We start from the raw sequence: 12,359 nt of genomic DNA on the forward strand, positions 1-12,359 counted from the left end.
GTGGTTTGTTGACCTACTCCTGCTTGCACTAGGAGAATCAGGAAGCATGCACCAGCAGCATGCACTTCGATATCCAAACCAGGCCAATAAGCCTTTCTCTGGAAAGATCATAAAGTCATTGTCTACAAACAGTGGTTTTAAGATGAAACTAGCTTTAATAGATTAATGGGTTTCTCAGCCACCTTCCCAGGCAAACTTTGTTTAATCCCTCCCTCTAAAATGAAAGATGTATGATAATGCATCCATTGCTCAAAGACTGACTAGGAGAAATAAAGCATTGGGCCAGGTGGAAAACAGGGTTCATTTGATATGGTCACAGTTTTTTGAACCAGAAGAGTACTGGCATAGACTTCCCTACCGAACATATAACTGCTGCTCAGGGAGGGTTAAAGTATATGTTTTGTTCTATGGCACAACAGAATGTATATGGACAAAATTAACTCTAAACACTAGTGGTGATAGCATGCTGGCAGAGCTGACTATAATCCTGCCTCTATCCTGTTCAAGGCCAAGGCACAACTCAAGGCAAGAGCAGCGTCCCCTTTCTTTCTGGGAGGTGGGGCTTAAATAACACACCTCCTTAAAAGAGTATTATTTCAGGCTTACTAGTTCTGGTTACCTGCTCACTGGCTTTTATCTGGCTTCTGTCCATGGTCCCAATGTCTTGCCTACCATCCCAGACTCCTGTTTGCTCACTCCTCCTTCCTGCCTGCTATTACCTCAACGTATTCTGCATGCAGGGCTTAACTCTCGGCATCCTACGCCCAGTCGTTAAGTTGTGACTGCTTTACAACTTTTCATGCAGCCTGAAACATGCCAGTAATAGTAAATATCTGCAGTTTAATTAGCATACTTGTATTTTGTGTGTGTGTGTGTTTTGAGGTTGTTGCTGTTGTTGTGTGTGTGTGTGTGTGTGTGTGTGTGTTTAAAATACAAAATCGTGCAACAATTCCCACCCTCCCCTCGTATCCCTAGACCAAGTTACAAAGTAGAGAAGTACAGGATCCCTCAGGATGCATATTTAACTTTTGAGAATAAAATAGTATAAAATCATTTACAACAACCATAGTGATTTATAACTTGTAGGTGCTGTCTGGCCTTGTTCTGCTCCATTAGTATATTCAATAAACGGTAACCAAACAGCCACAAAGGAATCATACTTTTGTTGACCTCTCATGACCTGTAATTTATATGACAATTTTTCCATTATTGTTGTCTTCCACACCAATTTATACTATTCATTCAAGCCTGTAAATTTAAGGTCCTTCTGTTGTAACGCTATTACTTTTTTTAGCAGTGAATAAAATATGCTAAATTAGCTCCTTATGCTTCAAATTCATGCTCACTTCATACTCATTACTTGTAACTTCTTTTTTCTAAGAGCCAAATGTTTAAAAATGTTAATACTGTCCGGTTGTTGTTGTTTATTTTGCAGGCTATAGAAAGATGTATGGATATTCAGAAACAAATTATGAAGTTGGTCGAACCAGTGGTAATATAATAGTATTTAAATAAATCTATTTCTGATGTTCAGGAATGAGTGCCATTGCTTACATAAGTGAGTAATAAATAAATTAGCACTGCCTGTACACAACAGAGAGTTATCAGCAGCCTTGGGGAACCCACAGATAAAAAACTCACAAGGGGGGAAATCCATAAACAACCCAATTAGGACTGAGTGTGCTCTGTGGCCTCAGAATGCTGACTGACTGTTGTGGGGGGAAGTGGAGGGAGTAATGGAATGGAGTGTTGTGGAGGAGGGCATGGCTGGCTGAACAGGAGCGTGTCACACTGTAACATTTTGTTGCAGATTCCATGTGTTCCATTTAATGAGTGACAAACCTTTGTCCATTGAAAACAGCTGGAGAGCCCTCCTTGGGATCCACTCTAGTCAGATAATAAGATTGGCTGGTCAAAGATTGTTCCATAGGATTCGTTGTTGCACAGGATTCTTTGCCAAATGTGGCTTGCAAAAGCTCAAGGTTGCAAACTTTTAAAGCCTGGATCTAAAGAACTACGGGACTAGCAACACTCTCCTGAAGGAACTTTGGGCTCATGTTTCTCAAATAGCTGTACAGCCCTATAACAAACCACTTTTGAAACCAAGAGAAGTTTCATAAGCAGTTTGTGATATGCTTATTGATGTGTAACTAGATTTTATGTGACTGTTTTCTTGGTGTGTTAAAAGGTTGTGAGGTATTGTGGGTGTTCACAGATGATAGCATTCAAATCCTTAAAGGCACAATCCTATGCATAGTCGTATGCTGCTGGCTGGGGCATGTTTGTTTGTTTAGTTATTTATTACATTTTTATACCGCCCAATAGCCGAAGCTCTCTGGGCGGTTCACAAAAATTAAAACCATGAGGAACATAATAAAACAACCAACAATCTAAAAAACCAAATACAAAATACAATATAAAAAGCACAATCAGGATAAAACCACACAGCAGAAATTGATATGGGATTAAAATACAGAATTAAAACAGCAAAATTTAAATTTATGTTAAATTAGGTGTACTGAGAAAATAAAAAGATCTTCAGCTGGCGATGAAAAGAATACAGTGTAGGCGCCAGGCGGACCTCTCTGGGGAGCTCGTTCCACAGCCGGGGTGCCACAACAGAGAAAGCCCTCTTCCTAGTAGCCACCTGCCTTACTTGCTTTAGCAGGGGTTCACGTAGAAGGACCCCTGTAGATGATCTTAATGTCCGGGCAGATACATATGGGAGGAGGTGTTCCTTCAAATAACCTGGCCCCAAACCGTTTCGGGCTTTGTATGTTAGTACCAGCCCTTTGAATCGGGCCCGGACTGGACTGGCAGCCAATGAAATTGTAAAAGGACTGGCATGATGTGGTCTCGCCGGCCAGTCCCTGTTAGTAAACGGGCTGCCCTCTTTTGTACCAGCTGAAGTTTCCGGACCGTTTTCAAAGGCAGCCCCACGTATAACGCATTGCAGTAATCCAAACGAGACGTTATCAGAGCATGGATAACTGTAGCCAGGCTATCTCTGTCCAGATAAGGTGTAGTTGGTATATCAGCCTAAGCTGATAAAAGGTGCTCCTTGCCACTGAGTCCACCTGTGCATCAAGTGACAGTTCTGGATCCAAGAGCATCCCCCAAACTACGGACCCGATCCTTTAGGGAGAGTGCAACTCCGTCCAGGACAGGGAAAACATCACCTCGCCGGACAGATGAACCACCCACTAACAGTACCTCCGTCTTGTCTAAATGTACATAGGATTGTGCTGTAAGTAAAATAAATGGGAAGCCATGTTTTTAATGCAGCAGAGGCATAATCAAATCAAACAGAAAAGTTATGCAGATTTACCCCAGTTGTATTGTACTTATAGTACAAACTTGTATGCTACACTGTTTTGCTAGTGCAAAGTGGTACTGGCACTAGGGAAATAGGATCAGAAATAGCTCGGAGGATGTGTTACTCTGTTATAGAGGTCATTTACATGTCTTACATGTGAATCCTGTGCTTCATTTTATTTGCTGGGAATAGTTCATTCCAAATTGCTGACATTATTCATAGCATTGACTTGGATATTTCTTGTCAGTTGGCAATAAGACAAAGCAAATTCATTGTTAATTCAAACTAAGTTTTCTGATTTACTGTATACATATTCCTCATTATCTTACACAATATCCTCAATGTTATTTGTTTAAACTATGGTTAGCATTTTGTTAAAATTTGTTGAAATACTCACGTCTTTCTAAACATTTTTTTTTCAAAAACAACAGCGCTCTCAACAGCCTAGCGCCGTGGGAGATGGTAAAAAGCCTGCTTCACGAGATGCAGGGAAAAAAGCTCCGGTAAGGGGGAAAATAATGCCGTTTTAGAGTCAGTTATTGCACAACACAATATTTTAAGCCATAAGGTGATAGATTTGTTAGCAAAGCAGCATACTAGTGCATCACGCATTGACACTAATATACCATAAATTTGCTGGAAGGGGCTTGTAGTCCCACAGAAAATATATTGCTTTTGTATGCTTGGGCTAAATACTAAATAAATGCCATGTATCACTAGTATTGTTAGTAAAATTCAGGACTGCTTTTCATCAAGTAGTCTTGAAAACACATTGTTGTCTTCCATTAAAATACTAGGTCTTAGTTCTTCATACTGCATGTCATGCTGCTGCCATTCTGAGGAAGCAGGAATTGGGAAGAGGGATTACAAGCTACTTGGTCTCTTAACAGTGGAACATCTAGTACCAATGTCACTCCCATAAAAATGGCAACAAGGTGACCGTATTGTTCTGGGCAGGATCTACACTACTTTTTATAATGGTTTATAATGGTTTTGACAACTCTTTGGGCCCAGGGCACATTACATATACCATCTTCAAACCATTTTCAAAGTGTTAAATCCTGCTTAATGTAGATCTGGCCCTGGTCTCTAGTTCCTGTTGCTTAATTGTCCATGGCATATCCTGTGAAGGTCTAGAGGTTCAAAAGGTGATGCATTGGCTGCATATCAACTAAGTTCAGTCATGTAATCATAAATGAAGTATGAAATTATCCATGTGCTGATTGATAGTCATTTTATATGTGGGAGGGAAGACTATTTTATATCTGTATGAGTTAAGAAGGATGAAGGCTTTTTCTCTTGGATAAACCATTGGTGAAAATTGTCAACCCATAGGTGAGAGTTTTAGTGAAGTTGAAATGTACAGAGCATTTTTGTACTTTGTAATATATATTTTTCTGTAATACTTTGAACATATTTTAATTGTTTTAATGTTGTTAAAATCTACCTTGATAATGTAAGGAACTTTGTGCGATATATGATTGTGAAATATTGTGTGAAGAGGCCTAAAGGTTTGAAATATCAAAACAGTTGAACCGTGCTTACGAATTGCTGATTCAGTAGGAGCGGTGGAAGAAATGAGCCCTGTCAGATAAAATCTTTTGCTGGAAAAACACATTTTGTCCAAATAGTAAAGCTTTTAGGTATAACAAACCTCCTCTTCAGTTTACCAAGCTCTGAGAAAACTAAAAAGCTTGTCTAAAGCTGCACTCTTAAATAGCAGGGAATAAGTCCATAAGAACTCAATTGGACTTACTTCTGTTTAAATATGCTTAGGATTTTGCTGTACACTTAGAGGAGATAAATTTAAATCAATGTGACAAATAAATCATGACTAACTTAATTTCTTTTTATTTTAATGGGTCTGTCCTAGACATAACTAAATCTGGATCCAGCTCATACATTGCTATGTATTCTTTCCCTCCTAAGATCTCGGTGGCTCCAATTACATAGGCCACAATCCAGCCAAAATTAAGCACTCTTCTAAGTCCCACTGACATCAGTGGAAGAGTTAAGTGTAGGTGGAAATGCAGTTCTCAAGAACTTCCCTGAACTTTTCCCCTCAGTCGTTTTATTTTGTTTTGACTGGATCATGACCATTATTTTTTGTTTTGTACTGTATTGCAGATTGTAAAGATGCTGGATCATCTGAAAACAACAGAATAGTTTCATCCCTTTTCTTCTGTTAATTGTCTAAGACAAGGGTGTTGAAGGCCAAGGGCGGGATTCCTTTTCAGAGAGGTCCTTGGGAGCTGCATTCCAGTAGTAGGTGGGGCCAAAGGCAAAAAGAGGCAAGGACAGAAATACAAGCGTATTTAGTTTAGAGCTCTTATTGCTAGTAACTAAGCCTTAGGAGAGGCAGTCCAACCTTTTAGAATGGGAGGGGGAACTGCTCAAAAGTTGGTGAACACTACCAAAAACTTAGTTAATAGGGGAAAGAGGATGGGGCTGGGGAAGGAGACGTTGCCATCTAGGCAACCTTGGAGGGCTGGATTTGGCCCCTGGTCCTGAGGTTCTGCACCCTTGGATCATGTCTACACCTAAGGGTATAGACATTTTTTAAAAATGAGAGATGGAGCGGAATTGCGCTCCACCACGAAAGTAAGTTGTTGGTGGATTGTTGTTTTTTAAAAAAGACCCAAACCTGCTCCTCCCCCCCCCACATGGGCACGGAGCCTCCCTGTACAGCTCCGAGCCCATTTTCAGAGCCTTCTACTCGCGAGGAGGAAAGGAAGAGGCGGGAGTGGTGGCCACACTGCCCGCAGTCCTCGAGATGCTCCTGGGATTGCGCTCGGGAAACATCTGGTTTCCGCAGTTCTTGATATCCCATGGAAAGCCTGTGGCCGTCCCTGCTTGCCCCTGGGATTCCCTGAGTAACATGTGGACGCACAGGGAACCACACAAGACCAGCCCGGATTTAATGGCTAGTGTAGACATGGTCTGCAAGAAGTACAATATATTTCTATTTTCTTCCTTCCAAATGTTGTGGCCATACAAAGGCTGGAAAGTATTCCCAAAGCATCTAGGAACAAGAGGCAACATCTGTGCAGTTAGTTTTTACAAATGCCACTCAGTAATTGTTATCTTCACATCAACCTGGTCATAGAAACTAGAGATATTAAATAAACTATCTGCAAGAAGCGAGGTGGTTTCATGTAGGCATTGGTAAACTATATCCATTTGAAATATTAAAAGGTAATCTTACAGTAAACTATAAAATGGCTATATGAGGAATAAATCTGCTCTCTGACTAGCTTGTAGCAGAGTGTAATATGATCTATATAGTATTTAAGATTAATGTCAGGATTGTGGGGAAGAGTTATAGTGAGTTATACTTCTCATATGTGAACACATGTAAACTAATTCTAGCATTATTGTTGTTGTCTTTATTTGCAGCCTTCTGTTCTTAAAAAAATGTCTCACTTGGGCTGCCTAGCGATAGGGAGTGAAAGCCTAGAACAACCTCTGACCTTGATCCAGTCGGCCTGTGCAAATATTACCTTGGAACTAGGAATAGACATGTACTTGGGAATAAACTGTGCTGCTCATGAACTAATGGACTACGTAAGCTTCACTTTCGATACCTTAATTTTGAACATTCCTTCTCCTTGTCAGTAGCTCTTCTAATAGGAGAACTCAGAGGGGTGTGCATGATAAAGGGAAGGAAGAATAAGTAGCTAAACCACTTCACTCACATAAAAGGCTACTGGCTTCTGTTGTGGTACATCATCGTTCTACCTTTACCAATTCAAAAGAAAATTGTTTTAAATTTTGTTTTACCTTGTCCATGTTTTTAATTTTAGTCTAAGGGAAAATATGAAGTACTGCTTGGAACATACAAGACCGCAGAAGAAATGGTGGATATGTATGCGGACCTGCTTAATAAATTTCCTTCTATTATAACATTAATAGATCCATTGAGGAAAGAGGTAGGATCTTTTCTTTTCTTTTTTTAATGCTTTTGTCACAATTCCAGAACTGGGCCTATAAATGAAAGAAACATATAGAAACTATTTTAAGCTTTGGAAGTCATGCATTTTAAAGAAAAGGCTAGATTACTCAAAATCACACTGAAGTCCACATGTTAACTATGTGGCCCTGATTTAACTTAACTTAGGGTGCAATGCTATGTTTTCTTAAACAGAAAAAAGCTGTACAACTCCCAGCATGCCCCAGCCAGATCTTTTAGGACTTTTTTTCTGTCTAAACATGCATAGAGTTGCACCCTATCACTCTTAAATCCCATTGAAATTAGTGTGACAAAATTGTGATTAATTTAATTTCCACTGATTTAAATAGGACTTAAGTCATATTAAAGTCTCATTTTCAGAGAGAGAGAGAAAGAGATTCAGAGTGCATTGCAGAACACAGGTGCATACTTATTACCTGGGAGCAGTCATGCATAGTATGTGCTGTTTTTATTCATCCTGCTGTGTTTTAATATCTGACAATTTTACATAGTTTTAACAGTATTGTTTTACGTTTTGGTGTGAACTATCTTGGAAGGATTTGTAACTTGAAAGGTGGGAAATATAATAAATACATTGAGGCTGCAATCCTCTATACACTAACCTGACAGTAAACCCCATTGAACTCAATGAGACTTACTTCTTAGTAGACAGGTATAGGATTGTGCTAGAAATAAAAATCAGTGGTGTTACATCTGCAAGGATTTTAGAATTTAAATTTTGTGCAAATTAGGACAGACAACAGTAAAGCATTTTCAATTTAATTATCTGGCTTTTAGCTAATTAAAAATAGATTTAAATATATTTATATATTGAAAAACATAGATGAAGGTGCCTTCAGGAGAACAGTATTTCTCAATAAGAAATAGACAAGTTCAAGAGTCACTAGTATTCTGGATGTCTGGATGTAAAAGCTGTATTGACATTAACTTAAACTCAACTTAGTCACTTTTGGTTGCTCTTGATACTTGAGGAGAAACCATAGATTAGATTTGAAAAAATAAACTTGTAAGTTGACCATTCAGCAGTAATCATCAGAAGGAAGCTTTTTGGGTATTTTCAGTCAAATACCTAATTTCTGTCTTTAGAAGGGAGAGGAAACTATCAGAGACGCACGTGCTGCAGTGCGTACATGTCTTCTGCAGTCCTGAGAAAGGCTAGGGGCTCTGGGGCTCTCCTCCTCCTCCAGTGAGGATGATGGAGATGAGTAAAGAGAAAGGGGGAAATTAACTTGGTCATCATCTCTGTGCTTGGTGCTTGATTGGCCTTTCAGCCAGTATAGATAAATGTTTTCATATCTGATCAAGATTAAGCTCCCAAAATAAAATCGCCTCCAAACGCCTCTTAATACGAAGCATTAAAACTCAGACAAAACTAACAATAGTTCTGGGAAGATTTTGGCAAGTCTCCAAAAGGAGAGAATTGTGGGGCAGCCATCAAGTCATACATGCCCACGGCATACAAGTTGTATAGCGAAGAAATGTTTTGCCTATCACTCTCGTAAATCATAGTGGAAATATAGGGGAAAGGCTGGGAGTGTATTGCTTACTGGCAAAATATTGGAAAAAGATACTGTATCTTTTCCTGACATTTATCTGACATTTTGGCAGATAATGCTAACAAATAAATTCACCCACTTTAGGCATGTATTCATTCTTTTTCTGAAAGTCTTAGATATGATTAAATATTGAATGATTAATTTAGCTTTATTTCAGTGTCTTCGTATAAAAATGTGTTGTTTAGAATAATTTGCACCATTTTTATACTCTCTCTCTCTCTCTCTGTATATATATATGGAAGAAGGCAGTTTTAAATATTGGTTTTGTAGGTCAAAATCTAATACTTGAAATTATTCAGGAGGCTACAGTCCTGAAGTATTGGTACAGGGCCCTCATCATTCCTTCTAACATTTGACATTGATTTGGAAGCAAAACAAGTACAGCCAAATATGAAAAAGATGGGTTCTATATACTTGGGGACTTCCTAGATACATACACCTGTAAATTAAAAGAAAAGAAATGTTTTAAAAATGCCCAAATAGCCCTGCGAGTTTCCAGGAGCTGTGAGATTCCAATGACATGTTAAGGGCATAGAGATTTTTTTAAAAAAACTTATTGGAGTGTTTCTCCTATTGTTTGGATAGAGAGCTTCTGGATTCACACTGAATGCAAAAGACTGGAGCTCCTGTCTTTGCTGCTACCTTTTGTTTCAGTTTGAACTAAATTAAAATCCTGATTTTCTCCGTTATTTTTCTATAGACAACTTCCCATAGAAAGCCCAGCCCATGGGTCACATGCGGCCATTGGAAGCCTTGAGTGTGGTCAAGAGTAGGTGTCCAAGCCCCAGAACGGCTGTCCCCACAATCCTGCTACTCAGCTGTTCTTTAGACTTGGAGGGGGGCACAATTTTGATGAAGAGAAGGTGCATAGACGTGGTCCTTTCTGAGCACCTTCCCATCCCCCTCATCCTGTGACCAGCCTACCAGACATATGAACAGAGGATTGGCCAGAGCGTGAGTTAGCTGGGAAGGCACGTGGGGGCAACTCTCTCTGTATATCATCCACTCTATCCCAAATGCACTCTTTGCTGGGCTGGCTGAAGTACAATTAAAATGGGGGAAATGGCACATGAGGAGAGTCATCCCTACTTGTCACCCTCCCCATTTAAATCGTGGACCTCCTGCCCTGCCTGGTTGATTGGTTATGCTTTCCCCAGTGCCAATCAGCTGGGCAATGGGATACACACCAGGATCTCGGAGGGAGGTTTAAACCTCCCCATCCCTACATGAAGAGTTGGCGGGGAGCCAGTCTCTCCCTCTCTCGTTGGGTTTGGGCAAAAGGGGGTAAGAGAGTGAGGGCCGAGGGGGGAAGGCTGCATGCACGTGTATGATTGAGAGAGGGGTGGGGAGGGGCAAGGAGGAAGCCTGTGTGTGTGTGAATTTGTGTGAGAAAGTGGGGGTGTGAGGAGGATGCTGGCAATGTCCTCGCCCGCTCCCACCTTTGGCCATGTCCATCACTGCAACCCATTAGTGCATGTGGACACCGGGGGCCATCCCTTCTATAGACCTTCCACTTGGGGACAGAAAAGAAAAGTGTCTAAAGGAATCGGGGCGTAATGTGTCAGTTTAGAAATTCAGTGTTATCATTGTTAGCAGTTGTGCCATGGAATGTTCAAGGTATAAGTTTAAAAAGGACAATAGAGGAAAGGGATGGAATTAACCTACTGGTGCCCACTACAATCTTATTGGGCCAGTGTAGTGTAGTGGTTAGAGTGTTGGACTGGGACTTGGATGATCTGGATTCTAGTCTCCACTTGGCCATGGAAGCTCACTGGGTGACTTTGGGCCATTCACAGACTCAGCTCAGCCTGCCTCTCAGGGTTGTTGTGAGGATAAAATGGAGAGGATGATGATTATGTACACCGCCTTGGGTTCCTTGGAGGAAAAATGGTGGGATATAAATAATAATTGATAAATAAATAGATAGATAGTATCCTGGAGGTAAGCACTAGGGTTAGGGTTGGGGGATGCATGCCATAGACTTGACAAAATTATCCTCCTCAAGCTATTTTCCCCTGCCCCCCTCCTCACTCATATAGCAAAAAAAGTGCTTAGGGCCACACCTTGAAGTTAGGCCTGATCATAAGCCCTTTAAAACTATATAGCAAAGGAAGCATGGGAAACAAAGACTTCTTAACAGTACCAACGGACTTCTGTTTCTGGTTGGTTATAGCTCTGGACAGGAATACTGTTATTAGGCCTGAGAGTAAACTGCAAGATTTTGTTGCCAGTTCCTATTTGTCCTTTCTAATACTGAACTTTCTGAAGTTCTGAAAGCATCTTACTTTCTTTATAAAACTCATGACAGTAACTTCCCTCGCTTGTTGGTACTAATCCTTGACATTTTAAATCATTTACTTTTGTGATCTATATAGGACCACGAGCAATGGATTGCTTTACGCAATACTCTGGGCTCTAAATGTCATCTTATTGCAGAAGATTCATGCAGGAGTGTGTCTAAACTTCTGGAGAGCAAAACCAAAAACAGACCAAAATGCAGTGGTCTCATCTTAAAACACACAAACGAGGCTAAAATTTCTGACCTTTTAGAAATGACCCAGCTTTTAGATGGTGAGGAAAGTATTGAATTTTATGATTCTTAAAAGTATGCAACATTTTATATTTAAATACAGTAATTGACAAGTTCAGAAGTACTCATTAGCCAAAATTGGCTGGCATCGTGGCTTAACAAGAGACTTGTGGGGTCATGTTCAAAATATTTGAAATGAATTCTTCTGTGTTCTACAGGGCCTGGGTGAGAAGGGCGTCTCTCCCATACGACTGGCTTATAGTGTATCTTTTCAGCGACCTTTTATAAGTTTTTAAAATACAGCAAGTCTGCTGAAATGAATTCTAAGGTTCAGAATATTTTTTACACCAGCTGGGGGAGTCTGTTTCATCCACACAGAAAAGCCAACTCCTATACAAGAGCGAAGTTTAAATTGAGCCTCATGCAGGGCTGGGGAACCTCTTTCAGCCTGTGGGCTGAATTCAATTTTGGAGAAGCTCTCAGGGACCACATTCCAGTGGTGGGTGGGTCCAAAGGCAAAAGGGGTCGGGCCAAACCACAGAAATTACAAGAATATTGTATCTTAAGGGCGCAATCCTATGCATGGTTGGACAGAAGAAAGTCCTGCAACTCCCAACATTCCCCACTCAGAAACAAGTCCTACAACTAACTCCCAGCATTCCCCAGTCGGCATGGCGGGCTGGGGAATGATGGGAGTTGTAGGACTTTTTTCTGTCTAAACATGAAGCTCTTGCTGCCAGTAACTAGGGGAGGCATTTCATCCTTTTAGACTGGGGTGGGTGGGGGGAGTACAAAAACTGGGAAGCCACTAAACAATCAATGGTTAGGGGGGAAAGGGTGAGGCCAGGGAAAAGGGGCATGCATGGCCATCTGGGAACTCTGAATTTCACCACTGGGCCTGAGGCCCCACCACTGACCTCGTGTTTTGTCTCAAATGTATTTCCAAAATGATCCTGGAGAACTTGTAGGGACGGATGGAGGCAAGTG

General features: G+C 40.6%; 1 protein-coding gene across 1 annotated transcript in view; it reads left to right on the forward strand.

The window, feature by feature from the left end:
- Nucleotides 1-12,359, forward strand: part of ENO4 (enolase 4) — a 29,096-nt gene that overhangs the window by 12,526 nt on the left and 4,211 nt on the right. The window contains exons 7-11 of the mRNA XM_063131578.1: nt 1,436-1,489; nt 3,748-3,819; nt 6,713-6,880; nt 7,120-7,245; nt 11,218-11,413. Coding sequence (XP_062987648.1) covers nt 1,436-1,489; nt 3,748-3,819; nt 6,713-6,880; nt 7,120-7,245; nt 11,218-11,413 — 616 coding nt within the window. The remainder of the gene's footprint in view (nt 1-1,435; nt 1,490-3,747; nt 3,820-6,712; nt 6,881-7,119; nt 7,246-11,217; nt 11,414-12,359) is intronic.

This window comes from Elgaria multicarinata, chromosome 8 (assembly GCF_023053635.1).
Source record: "Elgaria multicarinata webbii isolate HBS135686 ecotype San Diego chromosome 8, rElgMul1.1.pri, whole genome shotgun sequence".
NCBI lineage: Eukaryota > Metazoa > Chordata > Lepidosauria > Squamata > Anguidae > Elgaria > Elgaria multicarinata.